This window comes from Clinocottus analis, unplaced genomic scaffold (genome assembly GCF_023055335.1).
Source record: "Clinocottus analis isolate CAN_PGR_092001 unplaced genomic scaffold, fCliAna1.0.p SCAF_1, whole genome shotgun sequence".
Lineage (NCBI taxonomy): Eukaryota > Metazoa > Chordata > Actinopteri > Perciformes > Cottidae > Clinocottus > Clinocottus analis.
This window is the reverse complement of record NW_027175820.1, coordinates 11,246,058-11,266,183: the sequence shown is the minus strand read 5'-3', so window position 1 is coordinate 11,266,183 and position 20,126 is coordinate 11,246,058. Positions and strand designations below refer to the sequence as shown.

Below are 20,126 nucleotides of genomic sequence, written 5' to 3'. Positions count from 1 at the left end.
CGGCACTGTCTGCACTTTCTGGAGCACTGTTTATTTGTTTTTTTTCTGTTTACTTAATGTCTTTTATAGTTATCTTTTGTATATGTACGAAGAGCAAAGAGAAATCGGAGTCAATTTCATGTACGTAAAAATGTACATAACAATTAAAGCTGATTCTGATCATTATATTTGTGTAAATGACAAGTTCAGAATATGTCCAATACCTGCCAAACACTTTGCCGAAACATCTTAGATTATCAAGCAGCTGTAAACTCAGCTGTATCCATGAATTAACACTTGCAAAACAACAGACATCTACTCTTCAGGCATATTTATTTATACGTTTCTTGACTGCCACAAAAAAAACTGCACTGACCAAACATCTGAGATTGTTGGAATAATTGTTTGGGTTATGCTCTACTTTTTATTTTTTTAAATGCCTGCTCTTGGATTTAGTATAATGTCAGCAAATGACAAGGAAAAGATGTAAAATGACAGAAAAGGAAATGCCAGCCTTTCCCGACGAAAACATTAAACATGTCGATTGATAGTGACGTTGGAGGTGGGGTGTGTGCGTGCATGTGTGAGGGAAGAAGTGATCAATGGCGGTTCCCTCTTCTTTCCAGCGCACAGCAGCAGATGGGGAGGGGGTGTGGGCTAGTGGGATGAGTCACACGTATAATGAACCTGCCTGTTGTGCTATTCAATACAAAAAAGGAAAAGGAAAACACAAACACAAACAGCAAAGTAGGCTGGCTTTTATCGAAACAGTCGACACAAGCAACCAGGAGACAAACTGGTCCTCTACTGGAGTGTGCAACATTTGTCACAACAATGCTTTGTCACATCTTATGGAAGCTGTGGCCCAAATACCAAAGGTAAAGCATTGTTTTTTTCACTGGTGCAAATGACAGCGCAGACTGCCAACTGATGTGCAATATGTTTTAAGGTTGGTTTGTTGAAAATATAAATACTGCACATTTATTCACATGTGTATCTCGCTGGGGCATTGAGCTCAGACAGTATGGATCTTCAGTTCAAGTTTCACCCCTTTTACTCACTCAGACACACATACACACACACACACCTAAGAAACTAAGCTAAAAATTAAGTGTGTTCAAAACAAAAATTGATGTTTACAAGGCAATTTAAAGGTAAATTGAAAATCTAGTGCCCTCGCCCTGAGGGAAAACAAGGTTCTTCAAAAGCCCAGAATGCTAATGTTAAAACCTCCCCTTTAAAAAAAAAAAAGAAGCTGCTGGTTCTGCCACCAGATGGACAAAATGAAAAGATTTGGTCATAATGGGTTTGGCATTTGCAATGATGATTGAAACGAAACTTTGTAGTGAGTCATTCACATATTATTTATTTGTATTTCATACAGAGGGGTGTCAGCGAGGGTGTCACTGAGACAAGGCCTTCCTCGCGAACGCAGCAGGTTGAAATTGAGCCAAAACACAACGTGGGTCATCTCAGTCTCTACATGCAGAGATGATACTTAAAATACAAGTAATTACTGTCTGTGTTTTGTACTCCGTTTAAGGTGTGTAATATCTGCCTTTCCCAGCAGAGGGAATAGGAGAGTTAGGAGTGGTCCAAGTGGTGCAGACCGACAGTAAAGCTGCAAGGTGCTATAATGCAGACACTTTAGCAGTCACTCCATAGCATTCTCAATGAGAGCTTTTCTCCCCAAAAAGAAAAATGTTAACAGGTTACAGTCTCTTATTTGTTATGTTTAAACAAATAAACGAGTTAAAGCATCTATTCTGAGTGATTTTTTAAAACACACATGATGTGGCAAAAGGATTCTTTTTTTTTTCGCTTAATGAGATTTTGAAAACATAATACAGCTCATACAACAGTAAATAATATCCTGGCCATGTGGAAAAAGGGGCCTCATCTCAAGTTGTCTTATGGTTGAATTCATTAGGAAAAGGGGAACAGGAACCTGAGAGAAGGCTGAGTACTCACCTAAATCCTACTTGTGACTCCCCAGCCCAGGTCAGTTACAGTGGGGGATCTAAAATGTCATTGAGGGGAGTTTTTACAGATCTTGTTACACTAACACACAGACCATTAGGGAGACAGATACACAGGTACAGGATCGCTTTTCTTGTCGCGTCCGTTGCCATGGCAAGAGTGGAGGTAACCGGTTTGCATTTCTTTCTCTGTCACACAAAGTTCATGGTGAGATACAAGTGAGCACATTTTTTTTCCCGGTTTGCGGCAGGAGAGCATGTTATGAATACATGAAGGTGAAGGTTATGATAACAGGAATGATGGTGGTTTTATCGATTTTAGAATGCAGCAAAGTGTCAACATACCTGGCTGTTGCCCTAGTGCACTTGACTCTGGACATCAATCTCACTATTAAGACTACAGCTATGCTCAAACTATATCAACTATCTTACAATAAAATCACTTTTGAACCCTCTTATGACAACTTCAGTACTTTCCTGATATCCATTTTCGATAAAAGCGTGTAAATGGTTTATAAAAGTGTTGTCCCCCAACCCCCCTCTGCCCCGCACCCTTCTCTACTTTATTTAAACGATTGGGATAGGTGTGTATATTAGTCTAGCAAGTAGGAGGTGGAGGTGGGGGTGTGGCACACTAAACAGATGGCCAGTGAGAACAGACAAACTCAAAAGGCAAGAAAGCTTCCCGCAATTACCGTGTCAAGAGATTATACTGATGATGATCAGCGATGACAGAGAAGAACGCAGCTTTTTGCCTGATCTACCTCAATTCAAAGTGTACTAAACATACTACCAGCCTGTCTGAGTAAGAGAGAGTGAGTGAATGTGCTAGTGTGTGAGCAAACAAGTGATACAGGAGCACAGAAATGTTGACAAAACTCTTTGCCAGAGGGCTGTTTCCAAATGCCTCTCTTTATGTTAAGATAATCTCTCTTTTGTCAGAGGAATGCTGAAGAGTTACAACAAATACTTTCATTCCTCATCTATTCAGCGCTGTTTGCACTCTTTTGGCACAAGTTTAAATAAACGGCACTTGAGGAGGTATTTGAGCTAGTTAGGACAACACTAATCTACACAGAGAAGAAAAAAATGCATTTGATAATTTGCTTTTAAAAAAACCAATCTGGAGTTTAGAGGTCAAATGAATAAGTGAGAATCAATAAATCCTATTGGAGGTACTCAGAAGCCATGAAAGGTCTGCCTTTTTATAAGTCTAAAATATAAAAATAAAGTTTAGTATAACTTTCTTTTTTTAATTTTTGAGGGGAGGTGGTTTTATTATTTGTTAGAAAGTAGAAGGAGATCATACAACACGTTTGTTTATGTGTATTATTTGAACATTTTAGATAATAAGGCCTGTGATTATTTATAGGGCGGCAACATCTGCAAATCCCACAGTCCTTTAGTCCAACACTTTGGTCAAAAGTTTAATCAAGTAACAAAAGAAAAAAGATAATACAAAAGAAAAACTTACTGGCTTTAAAAGAGGTTGAGAGAAGGTGATTTGATTAAATGTAATCGAACCCGTACTGTGTCCACATACAAAAATACATGTATTCCCTTTTTTTTTGTTTTATCTTACGCCCCTTTTTTTCAGCAGCTTGATGTTTCTGCTCACATTTTTTTAAATAAGCAAGCTGAGACTCACTGTTTGTTTTGCTGTAAATGCTCCCTGACCTAAATACATGTACGCACAGGTATAACAAGGCTGACAAAGGTTAATACTGCTGGGGATCAAACTAAATCTAATGAAGGCATGATTCTACATACAGGCCTACTATATAAACACTACTGACATGCTCACACACATTTCTGAGAAGTTCACACTTAACTAGAATTGCAACTGATGATTCATTCAAAGATTTATGCTCCCAAGATGACACAAGACCCAAAGGAATTACTTCAATTAGTTATTTTGTCCTGCAAATAAAATGTAAAAAAAAAGATCAAATGCCACTCATAAAAGCAATAAAAACTCCCATTTGAGACCAGGATGACTATTCAATTATCACAGCTTTCACCGTTTAATTTTTGATTAGTCAGCTCTTGATCTAAACAATCATGAAACACTGCTGACATGATTTTATAAAAGAAGCAACAGCAATTCATGAATCTTCCCATGAGGACTGGGAGAGTGAGCGGCTGACGAGCCATAAACTAACAGACTGGTAAACGTGTATCAAATACTGCCAGACATATCCACAGAGACACAGAATAAATTCAATGGCAGCCATGGACACTGAAATTAAGGATCACATTAAAGATTTGATGTGCATAACTTCTGAGAGCTTTATCTTCAGTTGTTGAAGTGTCTGACTTTCTTTCCTATAGCTTTTTTTTCATGGAAAACAGAGTCGCAAATACTAACTGAGCAGCCTATTTTGACAGTGCTTCGTCTTTTCACTTTAGACATGCCTTTTTTGGATTGGCTGCAACAGGACATTGGCTATTGGTCTACAGAAGCGTGTGCTCTCTGTGTAGCACAAGGCCGAGGACATACTGGAAACTATCTGGTTAAGGATTTTCGTGTTCCTTCTGGTGTCAACTTGCTTTAAGGCTGATTTAGTGTATTTGTGGAGACGCAAGAAAAGCAATCGTGTTGGACAAATATTTGACATATACATCAGTAAAATATTGTTTAGGTCTACGTAAGCAGCACAAAGTAACTATGTAGTGTAAAAGTAAATCAACAATCAGTTGAAACTGCTTTATTACAGTTGCTACCTGGTCAGAAGAAAAAGCTTTAGACAGGAAAATACACTACATGTATGTAAACCATAATACACAATGGCATGTCCTGTTTAGTAAAAGGAACCCCACTGTTATCCAAGCTATTCCTTAGTTTGTCAATATTATAGATTGCAAGGAATAAGAAGAAATCCCCATTCAATAATATAATGCCTTCAGAAAAATTAAAAGTCCATAAATAAAAATCCAAGAAAGAAAGAAAGAAGTGAAGATATATCAACAAGACACTTCTACTCGCTCACGTTGTCACACAGCACTGAAAGGCAAATATATATTTATGGATGACCCCACAGCTCGATTTTAACAAAGACAAACACACAATCACTCTGTTTACTGTACGAGGACTATGATCATGACTCTACCTGAGCGTCCATGAACGACACGATTATGTGGTTGATTTGTCGGTCACTGGGATAAAGACAAAAATCAGGACCGCCATAAACAACATTTTATTTTACAAAATAGCAGTAGGATACTTAAACAAAGACAAGAAATAAAAAGAAATGGGATGACAAACAATTGTACTGCTATGCAAGCGAAGCTAGCTCTCACAGAGAGCTGATTTAAAACTGTTATAGTTATGTGTATATTTTTAAAAGAGAATATAGTTTAATTCTTTTTCTCTTGTGCTTTTATTTTTCTATGACGAGCAGGGGCTCTGGTTAATGAGGCTTAAACTATCTGAAGGCTCCTGGATGGCAACCAGACAACAGTGTACTGAAGACTTAATAAATCTAAAATAATATTATGATTAGCTGTTGTAAAGGCTCAAGACTATCGATTGGTCCTCCTGCTTTCAGCTTAGTGGATCATTTTTTTCGTATTTTTAACAAAAGTGTGCCATGATCGCTGTCCAAGGTGCTGATCCTTGGAGAGCCATGGATGTGGGAGTTGTCAGAGGACACTCAACATTGTCCGTTAGGTTAGATAAATTAGTGACAAACAAATGTGATTTTCCGCGAGGTGTGAGAGTATCACTTTGAATTGTGGGAATCAGTACCACAACAGAGATACCACTCACCTTCACTGTATTTGGTTGGCAGCAGATTTTTCAGAGAAACATATCAACAAAGCTTGTCACATATATATCAAAACTATGGTCCAATACCACTCGAGTCGGAGGTATATTCTTTGTTGAGGGTGAAGTGAATCCTAAAGGCTCCTTCCCAAACAGCACAGCAACACAACAAAAATGTATGGGACAAAACTTCCAATACTATTGCTAATTTGTTTTTGCCATGAATGCATGGATACACTCAGTGGATACTTTATTAGGTATATGAGGATAATCTACTGTAATTCAATACTATTGCAATCTAGTAATACAATTCAGTACTGTACTATATTAAGGAGCAAGCCTACAGCAAAACTGTTTTGATGGTAAAGGACATCTGCAATCATAGAGCCAGTCAGCCACTTGGTTTTAAATGGATAGAGTTCCAGCTGGTATTGAAACTTTTTTGAACCATTTAAATAAATAAGCAGTTTGGAATCAGTCTGCAGAAGCAGCAATGTTGCACACAATTTACCTGCTGGTGTCACCCACTAAAATGTCAGTGTAATCAGTCAAGAGTTTAGAGCCCTAATTACGTATCACTTTATCACTATTTAGGGTCACAATCACTGAAGTAGGATGCCAAGCTAGAAGTCCTAATGGCACCTAATTTAATGGATGGCTGAGCGGTTGTTTGTTTTACAGAAATGATTGCATTTAAAGCTATTGTTTTAACTCCCTTGCAAGTTCTAGATTATGTAGCTTGACTGCCAATGCAACCCTGTTACAGGACAGTCGACATGAAGATAGACTTTGCAACGGTATCCATACCCCTGGAGATTTTCCATAGATGTTATCAAAAACACCAGTTTCTCCCTAGCACCTGCCTTGACATGATGTGCTGCTCAATTATAGAACGATCTATACCAAAAGAATCTGCATTGACACAGTTACAGTGACAATAATCAAGTCGATTTATATCCTAAATGATCGACCCTTGCTCCGTATCCCCAAACACCGAAAGTGCACTGTAGTAGCCGACAATAGCTCAGGAAAAAAATTATTGCTATTCAGTTTACTTGAACTTGCTCCTCAACAATTAGACATTTGATACTTCTTTTTTGGTTGTCATCTTGTTGAAGCCTAAACTTCAGTATAGTTCAAAGTTTTGAAGCTCCCGACTGCTGATATATTATGAAGACTCTTGTAATGTAACCTCCACTCACTCTACTCACCTAAAGTCAAGCACCACAATATCCTCAACCCCCTCACATATTCTTCCTTTTTCTTCTTTATGTACTCTTTCTCCCCACCACTTCCAGATCATTTTTACCAGCTCTGCTTATGTTCTATGGCTACATTTGTTATGTTTTTCAATAAAAAAATCATCTGACTGCACAGAGGAAAACCCTGGTCCCTGTCCTCCTCTACATAAAGCTCATAAAGCCCATGTCAAGCATCCGCCCACTTCAAGGACTCCTGGCTCTTACAACACAGTGGTGCTGAGGAGATCCCTGGAGAAACACGGATAGCAGGCACTTGTATCTTCTCTGAAACTATGAGCCAATAACTCAATATTTACTGTACGTGGGCAATCCAAGGCAACGATTAGTCTTTCTGCTGCCTTATAGGCTGCCTGTGCTCTGAAAAAATAATCTGAAAGTAATTGCGTTTTAAAAAAATGAGTAATTTATCTATCTTCTTGGAGAACTATCTAAATATGATAATGTTTCTATTAAAGCAAAAACATATTTCAATGTGCATTAAGTAGCAACTTTAAAATCTCTTCGGGAGGATTACAAAATGTGTTCATGTGTGTTTCAGTTGAATTTGGGGCCACTCTATGACCAAACGTCCTTGATGCATATGATTATGACTGGCATTGCAAGGTGATCACATTATCAAGTATCAATATGTGTCCAAAATATATGAATATGGCCTTTTTTTCTAACGTTCAAGTTGTAAACCTTTGCTAATGCAGTGATTTATAGGGGATGGTAATGCATTGGGAGGATCTGATTTGGAGGCAATGAGTGACAGCTGGGGAAGAACTGATTGGATACTGAAAGAAATGGAAAGGGAGGGACCTCTACTGTGTGCATGAGTCATCACTCTCCACCCCCACCCCCCAGCCAAACTGTCTGTTTTTGTCTTGCAGGTTGGAGATTTACTGAGCTACATTTCCTCTGCTGAAAAGATTAATTTTCGCATAAAACTGAATGCAGACTTTAACAAGGAAATTATTAAGCACTCCAACTAATATGCACTGACTGTGACAGAGATCTGCCTGTTAAAACGAAGAGAACGCAGACACATTTTGTATATGTTCCTTTATCAGTATAACTGGCTTTAACTATAGTGATTTATTATCTAAAATCACAACCTAATCCACAAAACAGATTATTCTGTAAACTCTGCATTGAGGCTCCAGGATACACATTCTTACATCAGCACAGACTACAGCTCCACTTCTGTCCTCTGTAGTGGTCGTTCATGATAATCAAATTAATGTTTACCACAGTAAACACAAACTTCTTTAACAAATGGATGAGTTATTCACAAAAATAAGAGGCTTTGGCAAACTTCCGATCAAAATTAAGTCTCCCTCCATTTAAAACTCAGTTGTCCTTACTGTTTTCTGTCTTGGACATTTGAGCTTGACTGTGCAGAATGACCTTTGCACAGTTTAACACAAGATGGCTGTTTTCATGTCCATATGCTAAAGAGATAAAGATTTCATTGTGATCACCTTAAATCTCAGTTTAAAAATCACACGTAGTTTGGAAGCCAGTTGTGGTCCAGTATTCAATTCATGCAAGTGTGACGTGGAAACATGAAACCTCCACTGCAAAAACAATGATGCTCTCAAACAGCGGTTCCAGCTGATAACACCGACGCAGGCAACAGCGTCATCGCTAAAGCGTAGCACCCACAACCCATCCTCAGGTTAACACCGTTTGCTCGATCAGCACTGTTGGCCAGCCCACCGACGACATATTGAGAAACAATCAAAATGCTCCCAGTAAGGGATCTTGCACTTTTACAAGAGCACTGAATGTGAGTAAGAGAGACACTTTAAATATTACCCCTCCTTACTACGACATTTTGCTGCCCTGTCACACTCCCTCAAGCAATGTGACCGAATGTAAACATAAGCCTTTTTAAGCAGTTTGAACAAACAATTCCGTCTTTTTTTCCCCTCAAGAGGCCAGTCTCCACTGGAAATAAAAACTTCTTGTTCAATCTGGTTGTCCAACCTCATATGCTGTTTTTCTGACATGCCAACACATGTGTTGAGGTAAAAACACAAAATATAGACTGCTAATTTTCAGTGAATAGGAAATGCCACTAACTGTGACAGAAATGCCAAAAGGGTGTTTCTTTGTTTTAACATGAAATAAGAATTAAGGTCAAATATGATGCAGTGAATCTATTCAAAATGATTACATGCTTCATTGCTCTTCTTCACTGCTCTGAAGGATTTCTCTTCAGTGTGACACTACTGTCAATACAGTATGCCAGGGAAACAATGCAAACTATATAAAGCTCGAGAGAAAGCAGAAGTGAAACTGAAAAGAGGGGGTGGAATCATCTAACTATATTCACAAAATGTAAAGAAGCATCAGGAAAGCTGACTTCCTCTCCTGAAGGTGAATTTCATGGCACTAAAGGAAGACAAAAGAAGAACAGGGCCAAGTCCATTAGGGAGTGCAAAGAGGAGTCGAGCTAAATGAAGGATTCGTGGTGGAAGGCATGGTAATAGGGAAAAGACTTCTAGGCATTTAAAAAGATGCTTCCAGTAGTTTCAAGACTGGGTATACAATACAATTTGAAATGAAAAGAACTAGGGAATGGGGTGGGGGCAGAGAACAGTGGCTTGGGGGAAGGGTTGGGATCTGAGGAAAGCTCCACAGTGCAGCGCTGTACTGATTTTTTATTAAGTTCCCCTGGGCCGTTCTATCACTGGTACTATCATCATTACGCCAAGGTTTAGTATTTTTTTACTAATTGCCCCATTGTCAATGACTTTGAAATTCATTCATACAGCGCTCCGACAAATCAGTTGTGTGGATAGCATTTCAAAGACCTACAACCAGGCTAGTTGACAAATTTCAATCATCCCACACTACATACACTTATATTTTCCATCCCTGAGCTGGCACAGACCTGTAGTTTGTAAAGGCAGAAACGACCAAAGGTCACACATTGAGTTGCACCTTGGAAAAATGACCATCAGCCTGCCCCAAGCTTTCAGTCACTGACAACATGTCTTTGAGGGGATTGTAAGTCTCAGGAGCCTCTGGCTGCCTAAAGGGTACCTACACTTGTGAGTGGAGGCTGTCCCTCAGCAGGATGCAGTCAGGATAAAAGTGACCACACCAAACACTGTTGTGTGATTTCCTCCAGGTACTTTTCAGCAAAAGGTGAAGGTGTGAGTCAAAGCACATCTGTAAGTTGTCTTTGAATTAAATAATATTAATGTGCTGTGATAAAACAGGTCAATGCTGATTTAAATATTGGCATTCCTTTCCATTTTTTTTTTTTTCAAACAATCTGCATTGCAATGTTGAAAATGGCTCAAAACGCCATATACTGTTTTAAATCAGTCCTAATTTTTTACTTCTGAGATAAGAGTCGACCATTTGGGACTTTTCTCAGTCATGAAATAAAATAATGTTAATGCCTTCTGAACCTCCCCTTTCGTGTCAGCCCAAGTCTGTTATCACCTTTTTGTGTACTGGAAATTAAGCCATTTGCAAATTATAAAATCTGGTGGATCTGTGATAATGACTGCTTATCTAGACGCTGTGACAAGAGTGTGTAGATTTAGCATTAAGTTGTTTAGATTTTCTCATTTGGCGGCAGGATAGTTGACTAGCTAACATTAGAAACTGAGCAGAACAGCTGGCTGGTGGTTCAGAAGTGAGGGTGGAGTAACACTGTTCTGTCATAATTGATACAATGGTCCTCAAAAAGGCTTTCCCCTCAAAAGCATGACAAAAAGATTCAAGCAGGTTTTTGAGAGATTCATATGAAGCAAGGTGTCTGCAATATAGGCTGGTATATATTAAAACAGCAACCCTGTGTAGGTAGGGAGACTCCAGAGAAACTGCGGAGGTCGACACTGTGTAAGAACTTGTGAAAAGGAAGCAAGGACATTTCTGCTACTGGTTTAGGTCAGTAGTGTCATGTAGTGTCGAGCGGACATGCTCTTCCCTGCCAAATTAGTTGGGAAACAGAGTAGGCAAGAAGTGGAAGCCCTCCAGCTGAGAACAACAACATTTCATCAGGATGCTGCTGAGAATATAGATAATGTTGAATACACAGATAAGGTCATTGCAACTCAGAAAAGGTACAGCAGCAGTTTAAAAAAGATCATTAGGATGCAGGAACACATGCCAGGAAAGATCAGTAAGAGAAATCACATCAGTTTTAAATTTCCAACACTTAAATTGGCCTCAAGACTGTGGTTTATGATACATTTTACAATTGGAAAGTCACCAAGTATCATTCTCTCTTCCGTCTCGACAATCAGGTTAAGAGTAGAATTACCTTGTCTGCATGTAACTCTTATGTGTTCAACAACCTTTTGCTGACAGTGCATTGTAGTGTGTCAAAAGTTGAGCCAGTGGCCCATTCCACCACATGTGCAAGCTGCAATTTACAATTTAGAGATAATTTCCTCTAGATAATTTTGACCTCTTTCAATCCTTAAAATGCAAATGCCATACCTGCAGCTTGTAAGCAGTTGAGAGTCAGGTAGGATTTGCAAATGTGTTTGCAATTTGAGAGCAACACTCATTTTTAAAACACGATGCTGCCACCATTTGCAATCCGAGTGTGCTCACAAAACGCTTTTGTGAAATGGGCCACACCTTTGATGACACTGCACAAAAAGCAAGTGTGTGTTGGCTTGTGTTTACAGATCAGGTCACTTTATATACATCACCACTTGCACGCGCATCACCACACATCTGTCGTGAATACAATAAGGCCATACATTTAATGTATCTTTTTTTTGCTGTTTTTACATAAAACACCAAAACGTCGAAACATTTGTGATAGATCAACTTTTTTGAGAAACCAAATTGGGTAAAAAATTAAGATATATTTTACGATCAGCAAATCACAAAAATAAGAACAAAAATTACAATGCATACCTAAACAGTGATCTGGACTACATGATGAATGTTTGGTTTTTTAATGATCCTGAACATATATAAAAGAAAGAGCACCGAGATAATGCAGTTGGACCTCACACAAACACCAATTGAAGATGTGTTGCAGGAATGAGTCATCTGCTGTCCACAGGGCATGTATCTGATTAGCATACCCGCACTCACACACCAGGAACAAATGTAAATATTGCAATAAAACCCGGTGTAATAGTATCAATTCAGTGTTGAGGATGGGCTCCGGTGTATTTTCATTGAGTTTAGCAATATTGGATGCATGTGAGGATGGAGTTATACAATTTCAATAATAGTTATTAAAGCTAAATGCAAATATTACCCAATAATGTATGTTGTAGCAGCACTCTTCTCCAGTTTACCCATGTACAATGCACTCTCACCCCCAAAACACACACGCACACTCAATTTTATAGCAAATTCAATTAAACACTAATAAAGTGCAACATTTGGGAAAGTTATTTACTGTTAAGAGAGCATTTAAGCTTCATTGGACAATGTAATGTAGCTATGAGCAATACAGCTTTGTAAGCAATGCAGCTAAACTGGAAAGGTGAGCAAATATAGTTTGGAAGGTCGGAGGGTGATTTACTTGAGCTAAGTAATGATAGACAACATCTGCTCAGGTAGGCACAATATGGTTCAAAGTATGTGTTGAAGTTGTTGTTTAAGTGAAGCTGAAGAAAGTGTAAGATGAAAGGGCTAAAACAACTCAACAAGACAGTGCGGTGAAGCACCCACAAAAGGGCTGTCTGCTCAGCAAAGCTGAACGATCTGGCGCTCTGTAGACTGAGGCACCCCATTTGGCTAATGAAGTCCCAGACTGTCTTCACACCACACCCCCACCCACCGCTCCACTATGAAATGTTCTACTCATGAAAGTAATGAGGCAGGGAGGGAGAAAGACTCTTCTGGCCACTGATAACCTCAGACTAAACTTGCAACCTTACGAGACAAGGGCCTAATATCTGGCCGTCAATCAGCCCCAGCATCCCTGGCTGGAGTGTTTAATTACAAGGATCAATTATTTACCAGCCTCCTCTTTCACTACTCAGTGCTCCCAAAAAAGGAGTGTAAAGAGAAAAAAAGAAAAACACATGAAAGACCCAGAAGAGGTTGTGGTGGCATATTTTGTGAACAGAAAACAACAATTTGCTTGATTTAGATAATCGATATAGTGTTCATTCTGTGCATCATATGCAAAAGTCACTTCAGTATTTGTTGTCAGGTGTAAATAAAATGTAATTCTAAAGCATTGTGTTTACAATTCAAAATAACATTTAGTGCCTACAACTACACAATGAATTATAGTTCAAATTTAAAAATAAAAGATAACAAATAAACTCTTGGGACATTCATGAAAAGTCAGTGACATATATGTCGTAAGGTGACACTGACTGACAAACTGTAAAATTATTTATAGAAATAAATAAAACGTAAGCCCCTGTCTTAACCGTTTTTCAAAGTTTGAGAAAAAAAGAAAAGAAGCAAAGACAACATGGGTTGCTGAATTACTCTAACTCCCTGAGCTCTATATTTATTTCTGAAGCAATTTCTAGTATTCAGCTGCACAACCCAAACAGAAACTGCAAGGCTTTTAACTAATTTGAAGAGACAAGATTATATTACCCTTTTGCTTGTATCCACAACGGCGCTTCACCTGGCTGGTGATGGGAATTTAAGTTATAGGACAAATGTTGACCCCGTCAGTTTTACAATACAGGTTTTATAGATTGTATATTACGTTTCTTAATAGCCTTGCACAAAAGTACATGGTGCTCCCTTTACTGTAGACTCATTTCTCACCTCAGCTGGCCCAAAATTCAGCTGTAGGACTTCAAACTAATTAAATGAGACAAGATCATATTAACCCCATCAATGCCCCTCTTTACAAGCTGGTACACTCAGTACCCGGTAAAAGATTATCCTCTGCTGACATTAGCACACTAGGGGACACATTTGAAGATTTGCTGGATTAACTTGCATTAAACATTGATGCACTTTTCCTTCCTGACAACCGGAAGCTATAAATTCCACAAAAAAAAAAAACACATTTAATGGAAAAATGGAAAATTACAGATAAAACAGATGGCAACTCATATCCCATAGCTGTACGCTACTTATTCTAGACTCTGTTCTATCTTGCATCTACAAATGCAAAAAGAAATGAAAAACAACTACTGAGCAGTAGCAGCTGGCAGAGTGTTTTGTGGTCATCCATCCATAGAACTTAGTGCCTCATCATGTGTCCGAATTACACCCAGCCAAATAACCCCAATAACAGGGGAAGTGACAAATGCAGCGCTCAACTGCTGTGGTACAGGGCCTAAACAAGCTACAATTACTATTTATTCTGTGCAGGTTTCACGTCGACGACCACCTGCATTCTGTTACTTTCATAATGACCACAGGCTTCAAGATTCCAGTACTTTGGTGGTCCTCTCAAAAGTTTCCACTTTTAGGAGTTTTCTTTTTTTTTTACTGTTTACTGCACCGAGATAAGATAGTTGACTTGAATTTAATCATAAAGCCTATTTATTTCAAGAGTGTGAACAGGATGAAATCTGTATGTGGACATTTCTAAATGACTGGCATGACGCTCGCATTACAGCAACATAATTATATGAACTATAGAACAACATTTGTTCAACATTAATACTAACATATCTTTAATCAGATAATTGTAAGGAATAATAAATCTCAATGCCATATTATCATCAAATGTAACTGTAAAGTGATCGTTATTATTTACCTAATCCTAATTTCAAAAAAGGTGTTGATTATTGAAAGACTGATATTGATCAAAAAAAGGAGGTACAACACTTCTGGTCTCATAAATTCCACAAGAGGGAGTGTGTTGAGACTGGAATGTAAGAGTATGCAGCTTGTTTCTTCTTCTGCAGCAGCACAGGGTTTTTCCCCTGGACTCTCAGCTGATAGCTCATTAATCTATTCTAGCGGAGGTCCCCTACACAAGCAGCCTGTGCCAGTGGAGGACTTCTCATGCTTTGTCCTTTTCAGCCCATGCTTTTACATAACCATGAGTATTAACAAGTTGAGGGGGAAGTTTCATGAAAGTGTTATAACAAAGAAACAACCTAAACCTATTGTAGCTTTACAGCTTTGATAAAAAAAAAAGTTTAAAAAACTTTTTTTTAAACTCTTTAAATGACTTGCTTTAGTTTACAGCGGTTGCAGGTTCTGCCAATTCCACTGAGCATCAACATCACAGTGTGCAGCTCTGTGCACCTCAAAGCTTATTGTCGTAGCGGACTGTCAAGGTGAGTGCTTCCAGCTCTCACTGACCTCCCCAGATAAAACTGAGGCTACTCCCAAGCCTTGACTGTAAACCTCTCTATCTGATGGACAAGTTGAATAATACATTCTGTAAAAACTGTGACACTAATAGAAAAATATGATTGATGACAACATGGGTTTTACTTCTACAGTTGAAGGATAACATGCTCTACTACTCTTGAAATTCATTGTAAAGATTTCAGAAAGTGCCAACACAGCCTAAGAGAGGTCAAACAGGGGACAAAAGATGGATGATCAGATGATCATTCAGGTTGTAAAACAACAAACGTCTTATCAGCTACTACTTTATTTTGAGGTAAAACCTGAGGCTGGGGGGTTCCTGTCACTAGTAAGTTCACAATAAAATCTTGGCAAGTAGGTCAAAGTTCAATCAAGAGTCCAGTTGGTAAATTGTGATGATGTTTACAATAGACAATTTGGATTTATTTCACAATTTGCTTTAATTTTCTCTTACTAAAGTTCAGTTAACCTGGGCCTGTGGATGGAGTGTACATTTTGTGGACACAAATATATCTGACAAGCTTTTTTTTGACAGAAATTAGACTAAACCTAAATAAAAAGATACAATTGAAAATGAGAACCATGATGAAATGTATAGTTCGATCAACCTGCTAAATGTGTCTCTAGATGTCTGCTGCTTTATACAATGCTTTGGCAAGCTAAACCAAGACAATTAACTGTCTTTCAGTGAAAAAGTGGGTGAATTCAGCTTCTAAATGACTCAAGGCTCTGAGAGCATTGGGAGCTGTGGTACTGTTCAGTGAGTGAGAACAACAGAGAGAAAGAGGTTCTGCCAGAGTTGAGCTGAATTTTTTTAAGGATTTCTGCAGAAGAGAGTGACATGGACCCTGAGTGAACAAGTAAACAGCCTCTCCAACTAACCTCGCTATAAATCTGAATGACACCTGTAACCATTGTAGCTCTACACCACAAATGTATTTATTCTCCTTGGAGATTAATAAAGTACTTTTCATTCATTTCATTCATTCATATGCCAGTGAATCAAAAATCATGGATTTCTTATTTTCTTTTTGCAAACATATTTAACTATCCAAGGAATATGAAGAACATCAAAATTACATGTTGATAAAGACGTGATCTAATTTAAATTTTTTAAATGTCACATAAAATTGATTGACCGTCAGCACATGCTCACAATGACAATAACAACTACCCTCATGGTAGGGCAGGGCAATATATTGATATTAAGTTAATATTGCGATATGCAACTAGATATTACTTTCGACGATGGATATGGTAATATGGCATAAGTGTTGTCTTTTCCTGGTTTAAAAAGTAACATTACAATAAATTAATGTCAAATTATGTGCTTACTATATTACTATAGCATTACTATTATTTACCTTACACACTTTATCATTCATTGCTGATGATTATTTCTCAAAAATATCATTGTGTAACAGTTGTTGTACATAGTCTACCCGGCAATATTGTAATCTCAATATTGAGGTCTTTGATTAGAATATCACTGTGTGCACTGGTAGTTACGCTAGCTGTAAGCCAAACACACCGTCCAACACAATAACAGAGTGCAAACTGTCCCATCCCACTGTGTCTGTGTTGGTTAGCCAAATACACCAACAAAGAAAACAAACAAACAAAGCAAAAACAAAATAACAATCTATGTGAGCATCAGAGTAGCGCACGAGAGTACGGTGTACTGATAGTTCTGTTAGCCATTTGTAAAAAAACAACAACAATCGAACAATTAAAGTGAGCTACACAGCAGCGGCTAAGAGGCTTGCAGGGTGTGTACTGGTAGTTGTTAGCTGTTAGCCAAGCACACAGTCCAAAACAATAACAGTGTGCAAACTGTTTCCCAGTGTTTCTCTGGGCGCAGAGTAGTGGCTGGGGGTCGGCGATGCCTTCAGCAGTTTTATCACTTGCGGCTCCTAGCGGCCCGTTAAAGAGTGGCAAGTGAGGAGTAAATCGGGAGTCAATGGCAGTATAAAACACACAATAAAAAATGTATTTTGGTAAATTCATCGCAACCACGAAAAGTCCTTGAGCGTGCAACCATAACAGGCCAACCAAAATATTACATAGTTTGCTGTGGCAGGAGGAGAGATTAGGCTTGGACAGACACAGAGGCACAGGCTCACACTGTCACACACAAGACAGAACACATCACCTCCTGTGATCCTTCTTGGAAAAAAAAGTGATTTAATTTGTCTATTTTTTTCCCCCACCTCTCCCTTAAAGTCAATTAGAGATGAGCTGTGTATATCTTTGTTCAGTGAATGTATGCTTTTAGTGAAGAAACATAAAAACTATCAATCCAGATCCAATAAGCATGATGGCTATTTGTAAAATAATGAAAATACAGTGTAGGCTAGCAGCGCAAATTAACAACCTTTATACACATTTACAGTCAGATGGCCTGTGTGTGGGAGGCAGCAGGGCACTGAAAGGCTCCATTTACACACTTTGGTTTAACTGCAGTACATGCTCCAACACCCATCATGGCTTAAGTACTCCATTCATACATACTCTGCTTCAGCTGACAAGAGCAATTACATTTTGGTGATTATTTTACAATAGTCATTCAAATTATACATCTCACTGCCCTCAGTGATTTCAGTGGACACTTGTATGATATCAGGTTTTCAATCTCACAGAAACTGATCTGTTAGTGACACCATAACTTAACCACCACACACATTTGACTGCTTAAATGACAGCTCTATCAGGAAGTCATGTCAGAATTCGGATTTTTTGATTGCTTGACTGAGACTGACGGGGCATGCGGCTGCCTTTACTCAGTGATGATTTAGCTCTATAAATGTGTAATATGGCAGCACCCTAATCAGGTTGTAATGTTGCGGTGCTTATATAAATGATATAACTGCAACATTACACGTGTCACCATATAAATAAATAAATTAGCTGACATCTGCAGTTGAGCAACATTTAAAAACATGACTTGTGGATGTAACCATACAACATTTACTCAATGCGTCACACTAAGTGAGGTTTTACAGCATGTACTGCACAAAAAAACAAAATCTATCAGACTTTTTTAATAGCATCTGATTGGCAAGCTGTCTTGGGACAGTTGGCAAATGGGCGGGCAGCGGAGGAGTTTAGAGGTGCTAAAGTTCAGGCAGGAGCGACGCAGCACCCTGTGTCCTGCCAACAGCCTTACGGTGGCGCAGTTCCTGACTAAGTTGTTGACCCATGGCCCCCACCTGTCTTGACCATGCATTATATGGGGGGGGCATCACTTCCCCTCTAATGCTGCCTGCCACACCAGAAGGCTTTTGACTCATGCCCATCTGTCCTGGTAGTACATACATTAAGTGAAAGCCAAGCTGTTGACACCCTGTCCAATTCATGCGTGCTGTTTCACCTTAGCAACAAACATCTCAGAAAGGAAATCATTATTAGTGAGGAGGTAATTTCTAATAGGTATCTTCAGATAACAAAAATATACTCTTGGTGTTATTATGCACACATTTGGAAAGCTATTTCTTGAGACTGATGTTCTTTCATTTGAAAACCAATTAAAATAAAATAATATTTTCATTACTGAACTAATACAACAGACCTGCAATACATTTTATCTTTGTGGAGATTAAAATGTACATTATTCTTGTCATTTCTAAGAATGTAGTAAGTGGTGGCGTATCAAAATATATGACTTCCATTGGTGTTTCAAATGTCCTGACACATATTAGAGAGACATAATATAATAAACACCTCTCAATATGAGTCTGCATGCCTATGCTATTACCACAGCAACCAAAGCAGACGAAACAACAATGCCTAAAAATAAAAACACGACCTAATCACTTATATCAGTGAGAAGTCAGTCCATGAGATTCAATTTAAACACTCATCAGATTTGCCTATGGTCTGAAAACATTCTATGAGCTTTTTAATGTAAGAATACATCAGTGGATGATTATTCATTATATTGGCAATAAGAAAAAAGGAAATTGACAATATTGCTTTCCATAAAAAAAAAATTAAAAAAAATCACAGAACTGATTTGATCTAAATGAAGCTTTGACTCATGAAATATTTCAACAAATAGACATTAGCGTTTTTTCTTTTTTTTTAAACTTGCACAAAAAACAAAAGATGCAAACGTACCTGACCTGGCTGGATGTCTAAGTAATGAAGCACCTCTTTAAGCATAACAGGTTTGTGAGGAGGACTTTGGGTGAAAACTGAAGACAGTTCTTCAGATTTGTCAAGGGGACCAGGACCAGAAGATGCACATGCTGTAGAAGAGTGCAGGCTTAACTTCCATGACCTCCATGCTCGCCATACAGTGGAATTTGCCTTCCATAACATTGGGTTGGTGTACACTCGGAAAAACATGGTCCCTTTAATGATCTATGGAGGAAACAAGAGGAACAAAGTGTTTAAAGCAATTTAGGGGAGCAAGGTTTATAATAGTGTGACCAAAAAAGGGTTCGTATTAGCTATGCTAATATTTGGAATAGTGATCAAGTATAATAACTTGGAACACAAACATTAGGCCGGCACATACACACACACACACACACACACACACATCTATATATATATCTATATATATATATATCTATAGAGATATAGATATAGATATATATATATATATATATATATATATATATATATATATATATATATATATATATAGATAGATAGATAGATATAGATATCTATAGATAGATAGATATATATATCTATATATATAGATATCTATAGATATCTGTATATATATAGATATATATATATAGATATATAGATATATATACACACACACAATTTCTTTTTTTTTTTGATTTACCTTTTTTAGATTTATCCGTGGCTCATACACTTGCCACCACATCCTCAATACACGTAAGTACATCTTTGGTATATTAGTTCAACATTTTGGCATTGTTCATGGACAACACTGCCTGC

At 38.1% G+C, this 20,126-nt stretch overlaps 1 protein-coding gene across 1 annotated transcript in view; it reads right to left on the bottom strand.

Moving 5' to 3' along the window:
• Positions 1-20,126, bottom strand: part of mettl15 (methyltransferase 15, mitochondrial 12S rRNA N4-cytidine) — a 42,702-nt gene that overhangs the window by 21,414 nt on the left and 1,162 nt on the right. Inside the window, 1 exon segment of the mRNA XM_068580457.1 lies at positions 19,326-19,571. Within this exon segment, the coding sequence (XP_068436558.1) occupies positions 19,326-19,571 (246 nt within the window).